This window comes from Mchenga conophoros, linkage group LG11 (genome assembly GCF_057382185.1).
Source record: "Mchenga conophoros isolate Kocher_MC1m ecotype Shallow Benthic linkage group LG11, M_conophoros_male_GT1.1, whole genome shotgun sequence".
Lineage (NCBI taxonomy): Eukaryota > Metazoa > Chordata > Actinopteri > Cichliformes > Cichlidae > Mchenga > Mchenga conophoros.
In genome coordinates this window covers 9,756,032-9,773,894 of record NC_140536.1, presented here as the reverse complement: position 1 = coordinate 9,773,894, position 17,863 = coordinate 9,756,032, and the positions used below count along the sequence as shown (strand labels likewise).

The window sequence follows — 17,863 nt, the reverse complement described above, 5'->3', positions numbered from 1 at the left end:
ATTGAGCCTGATGAAGCCAAGTGGCTATTGAAAGCCAAACTAAGAAATACTTTAACTGCAGTTGTTTATTTATGTTTTACGGCCTTTTTATAGTTTTATTTGAAAGGGTACAGCGAAGAACGACAGGAAAGCAGAGGGGGAGAGAGAGGGGAGAAGCAAAGAGCCATGGGTCGAATTCAAACCCGGGCCGGCCGCTCTCAGCCATGGTCGCCTGCTAATCCCAGTGAGCTAAACCAGTGCCCGCCTTCAGTTGTTTATTTAGTAATGGGTATTTCATGGCAGAGGGACTTGAACCAAAGTTTTCTGTGAAAATCACAGAAATTCAGCAAAAACTAATAACTCAGCACAGTGAAAAACAAAGCATTAGTCAGGGAACAGTATTAGTCAAACTTGCCATTGGTAGTGCCATGGTCCAGTCTTGTCACAGGAATTCGTTTGTCTCTGTAATGACAGTGCTGTCTCTGCACCCAGTGAACCTGGAAAGCACACAACAAAAAGAATCAGAGCTCACCTGTAAACTGGAACTATTAGTTTGTAATCTTCTCACTGATAAATGAAGGTAACTCTGAGTATTTTCATGTCTGTGTTCTCCACTTTTCTTATACAGGCATTTCAATTTATTTCACTCTTAGTGGGTGTATTGCGGGGGAATCTGAAGCAGTAAATGTCAAGTTTGAAGTGGTTTGAATATTTGAGCTAGTTCAACTTCTTTTTTGGCAAATTTCCTGCCTCTGGGAAACACTGCAGTGAAACACACAAATAACGTACCTGCAAACACCTAATGTGTATCTACATGTCGCCAACTGCTTGTTCACAGGAAATCATTGGAAGTCCAGACATTTGGAATAAAATGATACAGAAGAAGATGCTGTGGCCTGATTTAAACTCCATGAATGGAAGCATATTTTAAATGGGCACTTTACTACTTCTTTACACTGATTTGGAAATATGAAGAAAAAAAAATCACTTCACCTTAACAAATCACCTTTGGCTCATCCCAAAGACGCTCATGCACTACAGCTCTATTAATCATCTGTCTCAATTTCGCTTTCGCAATTTAACTTTTTTTCTTGTTGTAGTTTTACGAGGATAAAAGCAAGACAGTGAGAGGCACCGAACAAATAAAATATTTTGTCCTATTCTGCTTCACACTACTTTGAAATAGAGGGGGGAAATCCATAGCACGGGGAGAGCTGGGCATCTTTATGGAGGAGAGTAAAAGGTTTCCTCTTCATTAGTTCAAAGAGTACTCGCTTACTCTCTCCTTTGCCGTTCCATTGTCCTGGGTTAAAAGCAACAAAAACACCCCCGCCTCACCTACACCTCTGTCCTCCACAACACGCATGTGCACGCATTCACGCGCACGCACGATTTCTTTCATAGGCCGCTGCTCGCAGCTTTGATCTGATAAGAGGCTGGTCCTTGTGAAGGTGGGTGAAGTAAATCAAACAGCAGATCACAGACACGCATACGCACACGCACATATCACTGTCAGGCCACTATTGTCCTCTTACACTTAAATCAGAGTGGAAGAGGTTGAAAATAAATACTACTGAGAGGCGGCGGCAGTCTTTTATGTTCCTAAAAGCCTGCTTGGTTTATTCCCTCTTCACCATCTTCAATTATACTCAATTAACAAAAGCTAGGAGCTGGTCTAACCTTCCCAAAGAAGACAGCTGTTAAAGCTAAGAACTCGTCATACGTGATGTGAAACAGAGGAGAACTCAGGCAGAGAGAAGATGTGATGTGCACAAATCTGCAAATGTAATCAAATGGGTGTTTATTTTAGGTGCAGCGTATTGATTTATGCTAATTTAAGATGATTTAAAGCATAATAAGCTAAGTGTAACAAACACTTGGATTTGTTAGCACATTTAGGCAATTCCTATTTAGCAAGAGAAACATTGTTTCTAATTTATGTGTGAGCTATACTATTGCTTTGTTTTGTTTGTTATGAATACAAAAACATGTACCAAATTCAGAGTGCAGCTCCAAACTAGCATTTTACTTAGGATATACTGTGTAGCACAACAGTGCACTTGGTACATATGTATTCCTCTGGATAATCAGAATAACAGAACTGATAGTTCACCTTTCATGCGCATTCATTCAGGACATTCACATAAATGTCATCATGCTAATGCAAAACGGACACGAGCAGTTTCCCAATACAGCATGAGCCAGCCACTGGGGTCCACTGAGACTTTATCGTTGGCATGCAATGGACAGCATCAGTGAGCAAAAGCTTGCAGCTGCCTTTCACTGAGTTTTTATTTGCACGTTGCAAAGCACTTCTAAAAAACATAGTTATCTCTGCAAAGGAGTTTATGTTTCTGGTAGCATTTGCATGTGTGTCGTCATTTTGTCTCTGTAGTTTTTAACAGGTTTTGAGTGAATTCTGCTGAAACGTTGTAGCGGTTTAGAGTGGGGTCGTGTTAACAATCCATTCAAAGTTTGCTTACGTCAACTTAACGATTTATTGTGTGAAAATTGACACATATCCTTAGGAACTATCATTCTTAGTGTGGTACATATTGTCAACACATAGAAAGTACTGTATAAAGATTTAAAATATTATGTCACATTTGACCTCTGATTAACAAACTGATCTGAAGGTCAAATTAACAGCGCTATTTAAAACTATGTATCTTATTGCCATTATTTGTAATGACAGTTTGTACTGTCATATAGGGAATGAACTATGACATACGGGGAATCTAAATTTCACCTCTAAGCTCTACTTCAAGGTCAAACTTTCAGAAAATGGTATGTGTGGTTTAAAAATATCACATTATAGTTTGCATCCAAATATCATGTCACATTTGACCTCTGACCTCAACTTTACATTTGACTTTTGTCTTATTTCAAACTAACACCAAAATGTGTTATTTTGATTGCACTACAAACTTCTTAAAGTGCATTCAAAAAGAACAATGTAAACTAAAAGAATATGTACAGAATACAATACTATTATTATTAAAAGTAAATACTGTAGAGTGAGCTGCCATGGTGGAGGTTTGCACTCTCTGAGTTCTTCTTGTTTTATTATATTTGTTTTAACTTATATTCCACTATATACAATATGATTGTGGGCTTTTAAATACACTGGTTAAAGAAAGTGTTAACAGGAATATTTTCAGATGCATCTCAAACGTCAGGTCAAATTAAACTGGGAGTAGTATTGGTAGGCTATTGAAGATATAACCATTTTCAGCTGGCTAAGCAGTTAAACACCAGAGCGGTGTGTGGCAATAGTTCCCAGAAACTTTTAGAGAAAAGTATTTCCAAAGTCACTCTATTTACGTTGGTTTCCAAAAGTGAAACCAATGACAACGGGATGGATGAAAAATTTCCGTGGAGGCGCATAAACTCGCTGGCAAATAGTGAGTGTGTGCACGCATGTGTGAGGGTGTGTGCGTGTATGTCCCAATAGCCTTGTTAAACCCCTTCAGCCTCTCCTCTCGGGGAGCAGCCAGGACATGGTGATCAATACACATGATAGGGAGCTAATCGCTCTCTGTCAAACCAAGCCCTGCCATCTACTAATGGCACACGCTCACTTGGGAATGCGCGCGCGTGTGTGTGTGTGTGTGTGTGTGTGTGTGTGTGTGTGTTTTCAGGCCTTAATGGCAGATTGAGACTCTTCAGGGAGTGTTGCTCAAGGTTAGGCTCAGGGGACGAGGGGCAATTGACCATACTGTCTGTGACACTGACCCCTCTACTGTCAGCACATTCATCATCCAACTGTGATGCATGGGCAGCACACACACACAAACACACACACACACACACACACACACACACACAACAAAATGCACACAATTTCCAAAAACACATGCCACATATACCTGAACTGAAAAATGACATCGTAAGTTTGTGCAACATCAATTATCAAAGCTGCTGACACTTTGCCCTTCACAATAAAAGCATCACTAAATAGAAAAAGAGATATACAAAAGGAACATGGTATGAGATCAATGGAAAATAAAAATAAAGAAAAAACTGAAAAACAAGTTTGGAAAACTCTTTTTTAAACAGTGAGTGGGGTAAAAGAGACACAGAGAGAGAGCAGTGGAGTACTTGCTTGATTGAACAGCTGAGATAGAACTGACAGAGGCACAATGTGAATGTGTGGAAGAGGAGGGGAAGAAAGACAGCGAGATGGAAGGAGTAAAACTGCATGAATGTGTGTTTAAAGACATCCCATGAAGAGTGTGAGTGTGCGTGTGAGAGTGTGTGTGTGTGCGCGCACGTGTGTGTTTGTTTGTGTGCAAAAATGGCTCTATAGAACTGAAATGAATGAACAAGGAAGGTGCTGACGAAACGCAGAAAGAAAACTGTGGGCGTTAGAGAGAGAGAGTGAGTGTGTGTGTCTGTGCAATACTCCCATGTCTCTATATGAATGAGTGGATGCGGTGGATGGCAGGCAGCTGCAGCAGTGTGATAGCCGAGCCGAGCTGCACAGATATCAGCGCTGACATTTTGGGCTTCACTACCCACCCACGGCCCCACGGGAAACTGATGGCAATAGCAGCAGCAGTGGCCGCATCACCCCACCGTCGCTGCCTCCGCTGCAGCCCCAACCCCTCCCTGAGCTTGTCAATCTCAAAGCTTTGCTTCCTGACGCACCGTCGGCCTTAGCCTGGCTCTGGTTGGACCCATTATGCCACACAGCAGTGAGCACACCGCATGAACTACCGTCACCAGACCCCGCAATGCACTGCTGATTCCTATCTAGTCCTCAACCCTCCCACCACACTCACCAAGTCTGCCTCTTCATTCAATCTCATCTCTAGCTGCCAGACTGATAGTCCTGACCGCAGAGAGAAAAACGACAGAGAAGAGGGGTTTTTTTTCTGTGTGTGTGTGTGTGTTACTGTTGCAGAGAAGGCGAACAAGGAAAGATGGGGAGCTCTACAGTAGCACACAGTAAAGGGAGGGAGGGCAAAACTGCTGAAAGAGAGGAAATAGATAACAGCGTGATACACTCTGGCCCCTCCTCTAGGCTTCTTTTAGGGCACCTCTTGGCCTCCTCTCCTCTACCTCATTCCTCCCTCCTTCCTCCTCCCCCACCAACCCCTGGGCCCTCTGGTGTGTTGCTCACTCCATTGTGTCAACCTTCAGAAGTGCTCAGTTTGAGTGGCAGGCCGTCACAGATCAGTTCCCTGCTAAAGCGGCCCGGCAGGCCAGGGTGACGGGCCAGGAAGGGATCTAAGTGGGGTTTATCAGCGCTTCTTAACGCCTCTCCGGCTGCCTGACACAAAAGAGAGGGGTATTAAACATCTAAAGCAAACCAAAAAGCGTGAAAGCTCCTTATAGGGCCGCGGGATTGCGGATGTGACTGGAGTCTTAAAAAAAATAGCAGAAAAAAAAGAGAGGAAAAAAAAAGAAAAATAAGGAGAAGGGGAAAAAACACACACACAAACGTCTCAACAGTGAGAAAGTATTGAGGGAAAATTCAAATGTTTTTCCTGTCCTTTGTGGATAGAAGAGTGGGTTGGAAAGAGGGAGGGAGAGGGAGAGAGAAATCCTCACATTTGAAACAGACATTATACTGCTTGCAAAGCTGAACACAAATATGCAAGTTAGCTAATGTTAGGGTTGCCAACTCCCTGAAAAATAAATAAGGGACACCTCGTGGCCAGGGCCGGGCGACCCAGTTGTCTTCACCCTTCCCAGTGTGGTGAATTTTCTAGCTCTTTTTTTGTGTGTGAAATTATTTTTTTAACCATTTGACTTGAATTTGATTTAAGTAGATGTGTATTCTTTGTGATATGAACATATGTGAAACAAATGATCATTTAGCCATTTATTTTTAGCTCAAAATGACAACATTAACACAATAAAACAGGTCTCCTTCTTAAACAGAAGCCTGTCATGCTTAACTTTTGAGAATATAAGTAAATCTTTCTTTAAAAGCACTCTGTCCTGCTTAACTTAAAATAATAGAAAACAATAGAAAGAAAAACATTCTTGTAACAGTGCACATTTAGTGCATTTAGTACAATCGGCTTCAGTTGAGATATTATTTCAGCTTTTCTAATGCTAATCAGCTGCTCCCGTTTGTAAACCCACTTGTTCCCATGATTACGCATCATAACTCATCATCATTATTCATCTATGTATTACTTTTATGTATTAGTCATCTATTTGTTGTAATCATCTATCCTTGCAGTTGTTTATTACACAAAATAAATTCTATTATCACACTTCTGGCCACATAGCGCTGATATTCATTGCACATGCCCATATTAACTTTTTCCAGCCAGGTGTTTTCCTTTTCCCATTCTTCCCTTTCTCTGAGGGGAACAAACATTGCTGCTCTAATGCTGGGCTTACACTGTGCAGTTTTAGGCCCATTTTGAGCCGATTTTTGACCGATTTTGGCCTTCATCGTGCGTCGTGTAGTATACGTGGGGTAACGAGAAGTGATTAACACCTCACGACCAGCTCCCGATCATCAATCGCTCGTGAGGGTCTCATCACAGCCGCTCACACTGCTCGCGCGCAAACGTAAACGTTGGTGTAAAAGATGGAGCAGCACGGCTGTGCAGCGTGTGATCTGGACACAAGCGATGGAGGCACAACTTGTAGAACTTTGGAAAGCTCATCCGAGCCTTTTCGATGTGGCATCACAAAATTATCACGACCACAACAACCGTGAAAACAGTTGGATTTACACTGCTGCTCAATCACAGCTGCCTGATCATGTTTTTCATTAGCAATTTAGCAAAGTTGATGGTGGTGGTGTGTCTGTGTGAGTGTAAGACGGAGAGAGAGAGAGCGCGACAGATTTTCTGTTATAACCTTCATTTTATGGAGGCACAGTGTGAGCACTCAGGTCGATCAGAGCATCGGGCGGTATAGTGTGAGACCTGCATCGTGACCTACCAACTTCTAACCCCTGCGAGTCAATCGTGCAGTTTGAGCAGGAGCTGAATAACGTGACTGAAAAAATCGCACAGTGTCTGCCCAGCTTTAGGTGTACTGTCGTCCGAGACTTGCACCGCCGTGTCGGCGTTTGTTTCCCTGTTGGCCATGCTTCTTGTTGTGGTCATCTGTTGTCTTCCGGTATTTTCTCCGTAAGCGACCTTTCCTCGACCAATGAGATGAGCGGTAATCTGAATTGTCATACTCGAATTGTCATAAGTGTGCTGTCAGCTCATTGGTCACAAAGCAGGAGAGGGGCTGGGAATTATGTTTTCAAACAAAGTGTTAATTCCATAAACATTTATAGACTACTTTTGATTCTCACTGTATTACGGGACAAAGTGCGTCCCTTATTAGCTCAATACGGGACGTGTACTTTTGTTTCGAAATACGGGACGATTCCGTATTTTAAGGGACGGTTGGCAACCCTAGCTAATGTAAATCAGGTAATGGTAACCCAAACAACAAAAATGATAAGATAAGCCCAAACGGCATTAGAGTGGTGGTTGGGGTGAGGCTCTTAACTTCATATTCTGTCTTTTAGACAAGTTATCTTTACAGCCTTTTTGATGCCGCTTGGAAAATAATATGGAGCACAAATGAGGCAAAAAACAAACAAACTTAGATTTAACTTAGCATTAAACAAAGCTTCCAAACTTCTGTTAAAGCTCCTAAATCAGTGTGAATACATTACAGATTAAGATTTTATTTTGCGAGCTAACAATTATTCTGGCCTTGTAGATTACAAATGTCGTATAGTCTATCGTCACAAAATAAATAGATAGATAGGTAAACTACTGGTAAAATTAATTAACAACATTCATGATCAAATTAATGACAAATGGATTACACTTAGTAGCTTTAGTTGCAGCGACCACTGACCCCATCTATAAAACAGTTTCCTAGATTTATAGTTATTCTCAGAACTAAGAATTGAAGCCCCAACCACGCGTTAGCCGCTAAATGTGGTTGGGGCTTAGCAGCTAGCACTCTATCAAATGTCAGTAAATGGTGTCTTTCACTCCCACTGGTGTTGAATCAATAAGTTCATCAGAGTTAAGAGTTGTTTACTGCCCACACAAAGTGATTTGCTCGACATGCATCACTTTGGTGTTGACGTTTGGTTGCTAGTGGACATTCCCGGTTGCACAATGTCCACTAGCATAATGCCTACTGTATCTAACACCCACGATATGTCAAAGAGCAGAATCATTCACTCCCAATGGTCGTGGCTTCAACTACTTGCTTAAAATATGAGCTTCAAATATCAAATATAAGTTCAATTAAGGAACCAATTCACACAATTATCTAATTCATTGATAATTCTAAGTATAAACAAAACATTTCCAACAATTTCATATAAAGTTTTATGAATGTGAATTTCTGCTTAAGTCATACTTAAGAACATAAAAGTTGATCATTTTAATAGTAATATCTGTATTGCTCAATGGATATATCTAATATGGTTTTTATTTTAAATGCATCAAAACAGTTTGCACATAGAAGAAGTGAGAAGCAGGATGTACCTGAAAGCACTCTCACTCTTATTCCATCTCTATTCTACAGACATAGCAATGTAGTAAAGTTATGCTTTATGCAATTAAAATTCTAGGACTTTAGTTTAGGCACAATATCAAGAATTAACAAAGATTACTATAGATTTCTATAATATAATTAACACGTTCATCAGACAGAGTGTAACTTTTTAAAAGCAACATATAAGTAGGGATGGGTACCGGTATCCGGCACCGGTTCTGACATAAACAGTAGCAACCAGACCGAAAAGCAGAATTTTGTTAAAAGCCGAGAAATGCACCGTATTTGATAGCTTGCTGCGAGACTTCACACCGTCCACATCTACTGCGTGTGTGGTGCCCGTTATCGGACCTGGAGTTAGCAACATCCCCCAAAAACCCGAAGAGGAGAGTCCTGGCCCCTAGCCCTGCCAGTGTAGCAGAAATGATGACGGATGATGATGATGGCAGCAGCAGCCGTTCTTCTCTGCATGAGTAGCTTAATGTTGTACGTGTGTAATTTACGTTGAGTAGGCTAACCACGCTATTAAATGAATGCATGTAAGGTGAACTAGCAAACACCGTCGTAGTTACATGCGGCTGTCTTCTTGTTTGATGGCAGATACTCCCTTCACCCTGCCAAAAAGGCTAAAATGACCAAAGAAAAGTATAAAACAGCTAAACATGAGAGGTTTTTGGACAAAGTTTGTGTTTTTTCCATTGTTTAAGCACTGCTTCCAGCCAAGAGTGATACCAGATATGCCCTATAGCTGCAGAAAAGGCACACATTGTTATCTTTTTACAAAAAAACAGCTAAACATGAGAGGTTTTTGGACAAAGTTTGTGTTCTCCATTCTTTAAGCACCGGTTCGAGCACCGTTTAAGCACCGGCACCGTTTCAAAAGTACCAGTTTGGTACTGGTATCGGATAAAACCTAAACGATACCCATCCCTACATATAAGGCTAAACTTGCACTGACAAAAATATTTTTCGATTCGCTGTCACATTTTAAACACTACAACAACTATCACATTTATTAGCACATTTTCACTTTTATACGTTTTTAAGGATTTAACACACTGCAAATTTTAGAGGTCGTTCAATAACTCGATATTCAATCACAAGGAGATCGAGCATCATTTGACAACAACTGGACAATGCATGCTCTATCTTAATTTAGCTGTGGCTGTTTAGAATATTTTTCATTTTTTATGCAAAAATAAGACTACCTATTGGTGAGCTTACACTAGTTAGGTAAGCATCACTAAAAGTTTAGATGTTTTGCTAGCTGCAAGGTAAAGCCTATATTTGACTTTATTTTTTCTAAAAGCTGACCTTGGCCTTTCATCATTATAGCATCCTCACTATAATAAATATCTTTTAGCGCCCTGCTTATTTTTTTCAGTTTATATAAGAAAAACTTCACACTTGTTCTGCCGGTAATGTCTTTTCTCCTTGACTTCTGTCTGCAGCTTGCAGCTGTCGTCTCAAGTGTTGCATCAATAAGGTGCCTGTACAGCTCAGATTAATGAGACAGATATTAAAACAGATTTCTTTTTAAAAAGAAGATTCAAACCAGGTCATCACAAGACTGGAACATGCTGTGAACAGTGCCTTTCTGTATCTGTGTATTAAGTGTGTAGTACACCAGCAGGAACCAATGTGTGTGTCAAAAGATGGCAGGGGGTTAGTATCTGAGACATTTGGTAAAAGGTCAGTATAGAGTTTGGTCAGAAACATGTCTGCGCGTTTGAGAATGAAACCACAAGAGGTACAATAGTTAGGACAGTTCGGAAGAGAGTCGTTGAGGGGAAACGGGGTTTCAAATAAACTACGTACACATACACACTCAGAGAGACAGAAGAGAAACCATGTGTGTATGTGTCTGTGTTTTTGCTTCGTTAACAGCATTTTTACATGTGCTTTATTTGCCAGATGTGCATATATGGTCTTTCTCCATGTGTCTCTAAACCCTCACATTGGTATGTTTTTCCACAGCTTTGCTAATGATGCCATTAGCATTGAGATTAATACCACAGCTGATTGCTGCCTTGCTGACAGAGGGCTGCATCAGCTGGGATTACACAGTGGCAAAACCTCCTCCTCCTCTGAGATGCCACTGTGGCCTCCATTCAATGTGACTGTGTGTGTGTCAATGCAGCAAACAATAGACTGAGGCTTCTATGAGCTGCAGCAGCTGCGGCAGATCGTGCTAATTTATTAAAGATGTTTCTTATTCTTCTGTCAAGAAGATTTAAATAGTTCCCTTTCATTTATTTTCTTTATAAAGGACTCCTCAATAGTTTGCAACAGTTATGATATACAGACAGGTATAAATGATATTTTATGTTGCGTCTTATTTTGTTTGCCGTGGTTTTACAGCATTATTAATCAATACGCCAAGTTACACTGCACAGCTGTTATTACAATATAGTTACAACTATTTCTAAAAGGTAAAACAGCCCTCGGTTTAATTCCACCTCCTGACAGGAGTAGATCTATCTCGTGAAAACACAGCCTCGTTATGCTTTTGCTACACAACGATGCACCAGTGATTTCACCTTTCATTTCAAAATGCAGGTGCTTTGCAGAGTAACACAAACACCTCAGTGAGTAGCACTCTACCACATCACTGCAAATGGGATCTCAGCAACAGTAGGGCTTTTTTACCTGTAAATACTATTCTACTGTAAATACTATTCTAACTGTGAAGGGCAGATTAAGCCGCACGAAGCTAATTTTAACTCCGTCGCAACCTTGCAGTCTACTAAACTTTATATGATGCAGTAACTGGTGGGTTCTGCTATCAAACCCACCTGCTATGCAATCCAAAGGAAAAAAAACAGCAGACGTGTTTGTAAAGATGGAAGCCTGGTCAGAGGTGGGCGGACGAACTATTGCTAAGGCTCTGGCAGGAGGCCAGCTGCTTCAGCTAACACACTCTAATTGTGTTTGACAACACATAACCCAACATAAGCATGTCTTCCATAAACCCACAACAATATTAACTGTATTCAGCTAAAAAAAAGAAAGCAAATAAAGTGCATTATATAAGTTGGGAAGCAAAGAAGTTTCAAGGGTTTTCAGAGGGTTCAAGTAAGCTGCAATAGCAGCATTTTTTTTACTTGCTACAAAACTAAACGATAAGATTTCTTTAAATGAAACAAAATTCCAAAATAAAATGACTGTAATGGAAAAAAAATGAAGGCAGCTGGCAGGGAGAAGCAGCGTCTAAATACGCAATTGTTCATCATCCCAAAACATTATTTGTGCAATCCATTAAATGTAAGACTCATTACGAAACGTGAGACATTTAAGGGTGGGAATTTATTTTCACCTAAAGTTACGATAGTAGAAAAGTAATTAAAGTTACAGTTTAATGAAATCATGAACCATACATGGAGTCACTGGAGATTGTGCATAAATTACTTCAATTAATCACACGCACACTGATTCAGATGATAACTCTGAATCGGAAAGTTTGGAATTCCTTTCTCTCCTTTGCTTTCAGGCTGTTTGTGTGTCTGTGTGTGTTCGGGTGGGAGGGTGGTTTGTAGTTGTGGGGTAGATGCACACACACACACACACACACACACACACACACACACACACACACACACACGTCTTTCTATGTGAGTATTTTTATTGTTTTGTGTATTTTGTGTGTATGTGGGTGTGAGAGAGAGAGATTGAAGGGGCAATGTGTTGGAGAAAGGCCAGAGGTCCGGTGCACCCTGGAGAATGGACAGGGGCGAAGCCACATCTCCGACCCTTCCTCTCCCTGCTGTCATGGGATGTCTCCCTGAATGACGGTTTCCATGGCCACGGAAGCCTAGTGAGGAGGTTGAATTGTGAGCTCCGAGGGTAAAGCGGAGCAGCTTGCTGAAGGTGGCAAGGGAGGAAGGAGGAGGGGATGGGTGCACAAAGTGATATTGGGTGGAACAGGCACACAAGCAACAAGAGCAAGGTAAACAACTTTTATCCATTGCTCAACACGGGCCTGCTTCAGTCTTTTTTTCCTTTCTTTTTTGCCAATCATTTTGCTAATCAACAGTGGAGCATGATTAAAACAGCAATGGCAGCTTAAATGAACTTCCATTTGCATACACTCGCTGGGTACAATCAGAACTGATGCCAGAGTGTAAATTCACTGTGCTAAATGCATCAAAGAGTCTCGTCCAAGTGGCTGGATGCTCTCAACAGCTGTAGTTGTGAATGCATTTCTCAGAGTGTTGCAGGAACAGGCAAAGAAATGAAAGATAAAAGTAAACAGAGTGGCTTCTTTTTCTTTTGGGAACACACAGCTCCTTCCTCTGTCAGTGTCCTCACTTTTCAGTCCATCAAGTGTTTTTTTTTCCTTTTCTTTTAGTTCATTTATTCATTTATTTATGGGGGGGGTGGGTGGGGGGATACTTACCCTTGCTTCTGCTGCAAGTCTGTCTTCAAAGGTGGCTCTGTCAGGGCGCCCCCTGGTGTCCCTCAGTGTGTACAGACCGTTCAGGCTGCCAACCTGTGAGCATGGAAAGACAATTTCACATTCAGCTTATACAATCCCAAACTTTTAAGGCGCAAAGTGTTGCAGGGTGCAAGTTATGATATAACATTTGATCATGTGGCTGCATTTTATTTAAGAATGCAAAAACAAAGATGCATTTGGAAAAATCACTCAAGCGCTTTCTTCAGCGCAGAGAAACCAATGCAGGTACAGAGCGAGGGTCAAAGCACACAACGCATTCAGCCTTAATCACCCATCTGACCCTTTTGCACAACATGATTTCAGCGTATCCCCTCCGGCCATCTGTCTTGTGTGGGTTTTTCTGCGAAGGGTGGCCCAAAATCAAATAGCACACAGTTTATCTAACCTTATCCTGGGCTTTTCATTTCCAAGCCTTATAAACTCAATCGTATTGACCGCCTGGGAGAGTTAGAACTAACTAAGTGAAATCTACTCGGCAGCAATTGTGTGCAAGGCACACGTTGTGTGAGTGTGTATGTATGTGTGTGCGGGGCTTGCTGATTCTATCTTCCTTCACTTTCATTCTCTCTATTCTCTGTCCCTGAGGTGCATCAGGGCTGAGACTGCCGAGTAAATTGTCCCAAATTGAGTTCCTTCTTGCCGGCAGATACAGGCCACATCCCGACCGTTTAGAGCGAGACGGGGAGGGAGAGAGAGAGAGAGAAAACAATCACAGCGCACATCACTCGCTTGAAAAATTTCTCTCTAATTTCTCTTCTTGCCTTTCTCTCCTATGCGCCCTCCCCGTCTCTTCTTCTTTTCCCCTCCTCTGCTGATTTCCCTGCTGCCTCTCTTTCTTCTCTGACTGCATTATTCTTATGCTTCTCCCTCTTTATATCACTCCCCGTGTGTCTTCTCTTGTCTTTGTCTGCTGCGATAGGTGTACATCAGTCTTTCCTTGCTCAGCGTGGCTTTTTCCTTCCCTTTGATGATTCAGTCCTCTCCTGCTTGTTCTCCTTCCTCTATCTTTTATTACCCTTTCTCCCTCGATCCCCGTTACCCTCCTTCATCTCTAACAATTTTTTTCCTCCCTCTCTGTGCTCTTTTCTCGCCTCAGTTTCAGTCTCTCCTTTTGCTCTCTCATCCCTCTCGCCACGGCTGGCCCCGTACCCGGTGACATAGTACCCATCAGTGCGCACTTCCTGCGTGGAGGAGCCTGGCTCCGACAATAATCACACACTAAGTTTATAACGCTTGCAGCCCAGCTGAGCTGAGCTGAATTGAGCACACGCGACTCCCCTGACGCCAGTACAGTCCATTTAACTTGGCAGGGGGCTGAAGGCTGGCTGCGGTGGGAATGAAGCATGAGGCAGAGATGGGGATGCCAGTGTGTTTTTGGGATGAGGGAACTTTGGGGGCTGGTGGGCTGGTGATGGAACAGTAACTGGTGATAGATATGGAAATGTAATGAGGGAGGACAGCTGAAGCTGAAACAGTTGCTGGAGGGGAAGAAGAGGGTGTGAGGTTTTGGACATTTGGGTTTAGGAAGAAAGTTGGGTGGTTTTTTTTGGTGTTTTTTTAAAATATGCGCAAGTAACTCTCTCTGCATAGACTGATACTTCTTCCTTACTTTCCCTGCTCACTTTCAGCAAAATCCCGTCTGTCCCTTTGTGCAGCTTTACAGAGAAAAAGGAGGAACATTTTCAAGCATCACACAACACAGTCTCACAGAAGTTTGTGGAATACTCATGAAACTGAAAACTTCTTTTTTGGTTAGGCTTGAGACAAGATCATGGATTGGGTAAAATACAACTCCTACCACTATTTTTCCTTTTTAACTTATTTTTTCCGGTTGCCTGGGTCACACATTCCCACTGAGGACTCTCCGAGATGTATGTGGCACCCACATGAAATACACTTCCTGATGAACCCTAGTTTCATTGTTGTGCTGATTGCAACGAAAACAGAATAAAATAAAAATCAAGTCCATTTACATAAACCAATAAACTGCTTTTCCATGACTACTTCATATTTTTTATCTATTTCTATAACCACGATCTCCAGCAAATAACTAACTAACCCTGATGTTGGACCTCATTTAGTGGGGCAACAGCAGTATGTAGTCCACAAAGTCCACAAACAGCATCAAATTTCACTTTATGGTTTGTGATCTTCACAAAAGAAAAAAAGAAAAAACATAGAGTATATATATCACCTATATATCTGGGCTTCCTTGTCATATTTCAGCATATTACACTAGACATAAAATGCAAGCCATTGGAGCTAAATATTTCCTTGTGACACAGGTGCATATACCCTTTAAAACAGCAGACTAAGCCTCATAAACACACAAAGACACTTGCTGCTTCAGTGAGTTACTGATGTATCACAAAATGTCAACTCTGGATATGAATCGTGTGCACACATCGCGCACACAGACAAGCTACAGCTGTACAAGAAAATTAGTGAGCAATTTCAAACCAACCAAAACAAACGCACACTTTTTGTGCCCTGCCAGAGCAAGTTCACAGCAAAACAATATGAGGCCAATCAGGGGACCGTTGGTATGGCTCTCCCTCTGCTAATGAAGGCACTTTAAAAAGGTAATCTAATTCACCAGCAGCAATTAAGGCTGGGAGCGCCTTGTCACTATCAATTATTCGCTCCTTCACTCATGTTCTCCAGTGCGGACGCTGAGCCTGCCTGACACACTGCACTGTCGGACAAATCAACCCCATCAGCCAGCAGTCACTGAGAACACTAATCATGAGAGTGTTCAAAGGCACACAAACACACGCCCAGACACACAAAGAGACATGTGATACTGTAGGCTTGAATCGGTGCACAGTGAACTAAGTGAGCTTGGGATGAATTTGGATGTTCTTGCTGACTGGACGCTGGTACCAACAGACTGATCCGTTCCTCTTTGGATCCTCTATGATCCTTTCGTTCTTTTGGGGACTTCTTTGTGAGTGAGCCATTTCCTTTGCTGCACTGCCGCACCAGATCTTAGGGTTCCCCCCACCTATCGAATCCACTTTAACCCCTCACTGTTTGCAAACTCGCTGGTTCCCATATACATAAAGGTTGAAACCCCCTCCACTACCACACACCCTATAGCGAGTTTAAAGTACTACATCACCAGCATATATGAAATCATCTTCATTGCTAAGCTTTTATTATTCTGGTGTGCACAGCTGACTGGCTGCTCCTCTATTAGCAGCTGTTCTTCGCAGCTAGGAGTGAAAGCAGAAGTAAGACTTTACATTGGTAACTTCCTTTAGTCCCTGAGATACGCCTGCTTAGTTTAATTATTCTTTCAAATGGGACTTTCACAGAGTCCAGCTGTACAGCAATCACTTCCTTTTTCATCGCACATAGAGAATGAAAACCCTACCAGTGTGCTTTCTTTTTTTTCAGTCTCTCCACATAAGACAGAGAGAAGACAACCGCAGGATCGAATAGTTCGTTCAGCTGCAGCACAAAACACCAACTTTAGTTTCGGTTGCAGGCACGCTTTGAGACTACAGGGAAACGGGTACCAACTAAAAGGTAAGTTGTGAGAAAATGTTTCTTTAGTGTAGTTTTAAGATTCCTGTTCTCACACTGGGATGTCTTTTTTCATAGATGGCACACGACAAAGCCTTGTTTTGTTTGACTTTGGTGTTGTCTGTGGTCTTGACCTCACCTCCGAAAACCCTCGACTCAATACAACAACTCCAGGACAGCGGGTTTGGTCAGCCGCCTCCTCGCCATGGCCTTAAGCTGCTGGTGTGGTACGTTCAGAACTGCTTGGACAACAACATGAGGGCTCTGTGTGATCCCTACCGGGGAGAATATGGGTTTCACTTGTTTCAGAACAAAGGGCCAGTTCTTCCTGTGATAAAAGACAGACAGCAGTGGAGCTATTACACCATTGGAAACCTCCACTATCCTGGCGCAGAGAAGCTGCCGTATGAAGTCAGAAGATACTACAACCGCAGCAATCCTAAAAGTAACATGGACAGAGTTTTGGTGAAATATAACAAGAACAACAAACGAATCGACGAGCTTTATGCATCCGCGCATTATGAGCCAAAAGAGACGTACAGGATTGGGCCCAATCTTCTTGCATCTCTTCGAAAGAAAATCGCCTTCGTTAGCACAGACGTGTAGGAGACCTCTGATCCTAAATCAGTACAGTATGTAACAGCTTTGAGAATTTTGTGAATCTAAAAAATACAGGTGAAGTCACAATCTTTGCTTTTATGCTAGTTTCTTTGAAATAAAGTAGCCACAAGTTTTCACTTTGAGGCTTCAGTGTAAACTATCAGCTTTTGTGTAACCTGCATCTTATGCCTGCTTGTAGGGAAAAAAAAGTAATCAATAAAATGTGTTACAAATGTGGCTCCCAAAGTGGTTTTCCAACTTTTTTACATAGCATGCCCTACTTCAGACAACCAAAAACATTCATTCAACTTAGTGTCCATCCACATTTTTTCTTCTTGTAGTGTTATTAGCAGGTCTAAAAGGGTGTGGAATCACTGTCAAAGCCTCACTACATTCTTCATTTCCAGTTAATACTTGTACAGGTGCTGTTATTGTGTATATATTTATTTATATTTCTTCATACATTCTTATATAGTTCTATATTGTGTATTTTGTTGTACAGTTATTTTATTTTCAACTTTAATTTATATATTTTATCTTATTCTTTCCCAGTTAAATGTACCCTTCATTCTAATTTGTGTTGTACAGTTATTTCATTTTTAACCTTAATTTATATTTTATTCCTTCCTAGTTAAACTTACCCTTTTAAATTTTTCATATTTATGTCCTATCTTATTCATAGCCTTTTCCTTTTTTTGTTTTCTTTAGGTCACGAGCAGTTGTCCAAGCATTACATTACATATCGTACTGTGTATGACTGTGTACGTGACAAATAAAAATAAAATTTGAATTTGAAATTTGAACCGGGCAAAT

General features: G+C 41.5%; 2 protein-coding genes across 2 annotated transcripts in view; one reads left to right on the top strand and one right to left on the bottom strand.

Moving 5' to 3' along the window:
* The window catches only part of LOC146563613 (furin-like protease kpc-1), a 213,829-nt gene that overhangs the window by 184,836 nt on the left and 11,130 nt on the right, over positions 1-17,863 (bottom strand). Inside the window, exons 2-3 of the mRNA XM_085290827.1 lie at positions 12,863-12,955; positions 395-476 (exon numbers count right to left, since the gene is read on the bottom strand). Of these exons, the coding sequence (XP_085146953.1) occupies positions 395-476; positions 12,863-12,955 (175 nt within the window). The remainder of the gene's footprint in view (positions 1-394; positions 477-12,862; positions 12,956-17,863) is intronic.
* LOC146563614 (uncharacterized) lies at positions 16,294-17,287 on the top strand. Its single transcript, XM_085290281.1, has 2 exons — positions 16,294-16,453; positions 16,529-17,287. Exon 2 carries the CDS (start codon positions 16,529-16,531, stop codon positions 17,054-17,056), a length of 528 nt encoding a protein of 175 aa, XP_085146407.1. The 5' UTR covers positions 16,294-16,453; the 3' UTR covers positions 17,057-17,287.

Coding starts and splice junctions, on each gene's coding strand:
- LOC146563614 (XM_085290281.1), top strand. CDS start 16,529: ATGGCACACGACAAAGCCTTGTTTTGTTTGACTTTGGTGTTGTCTGTG.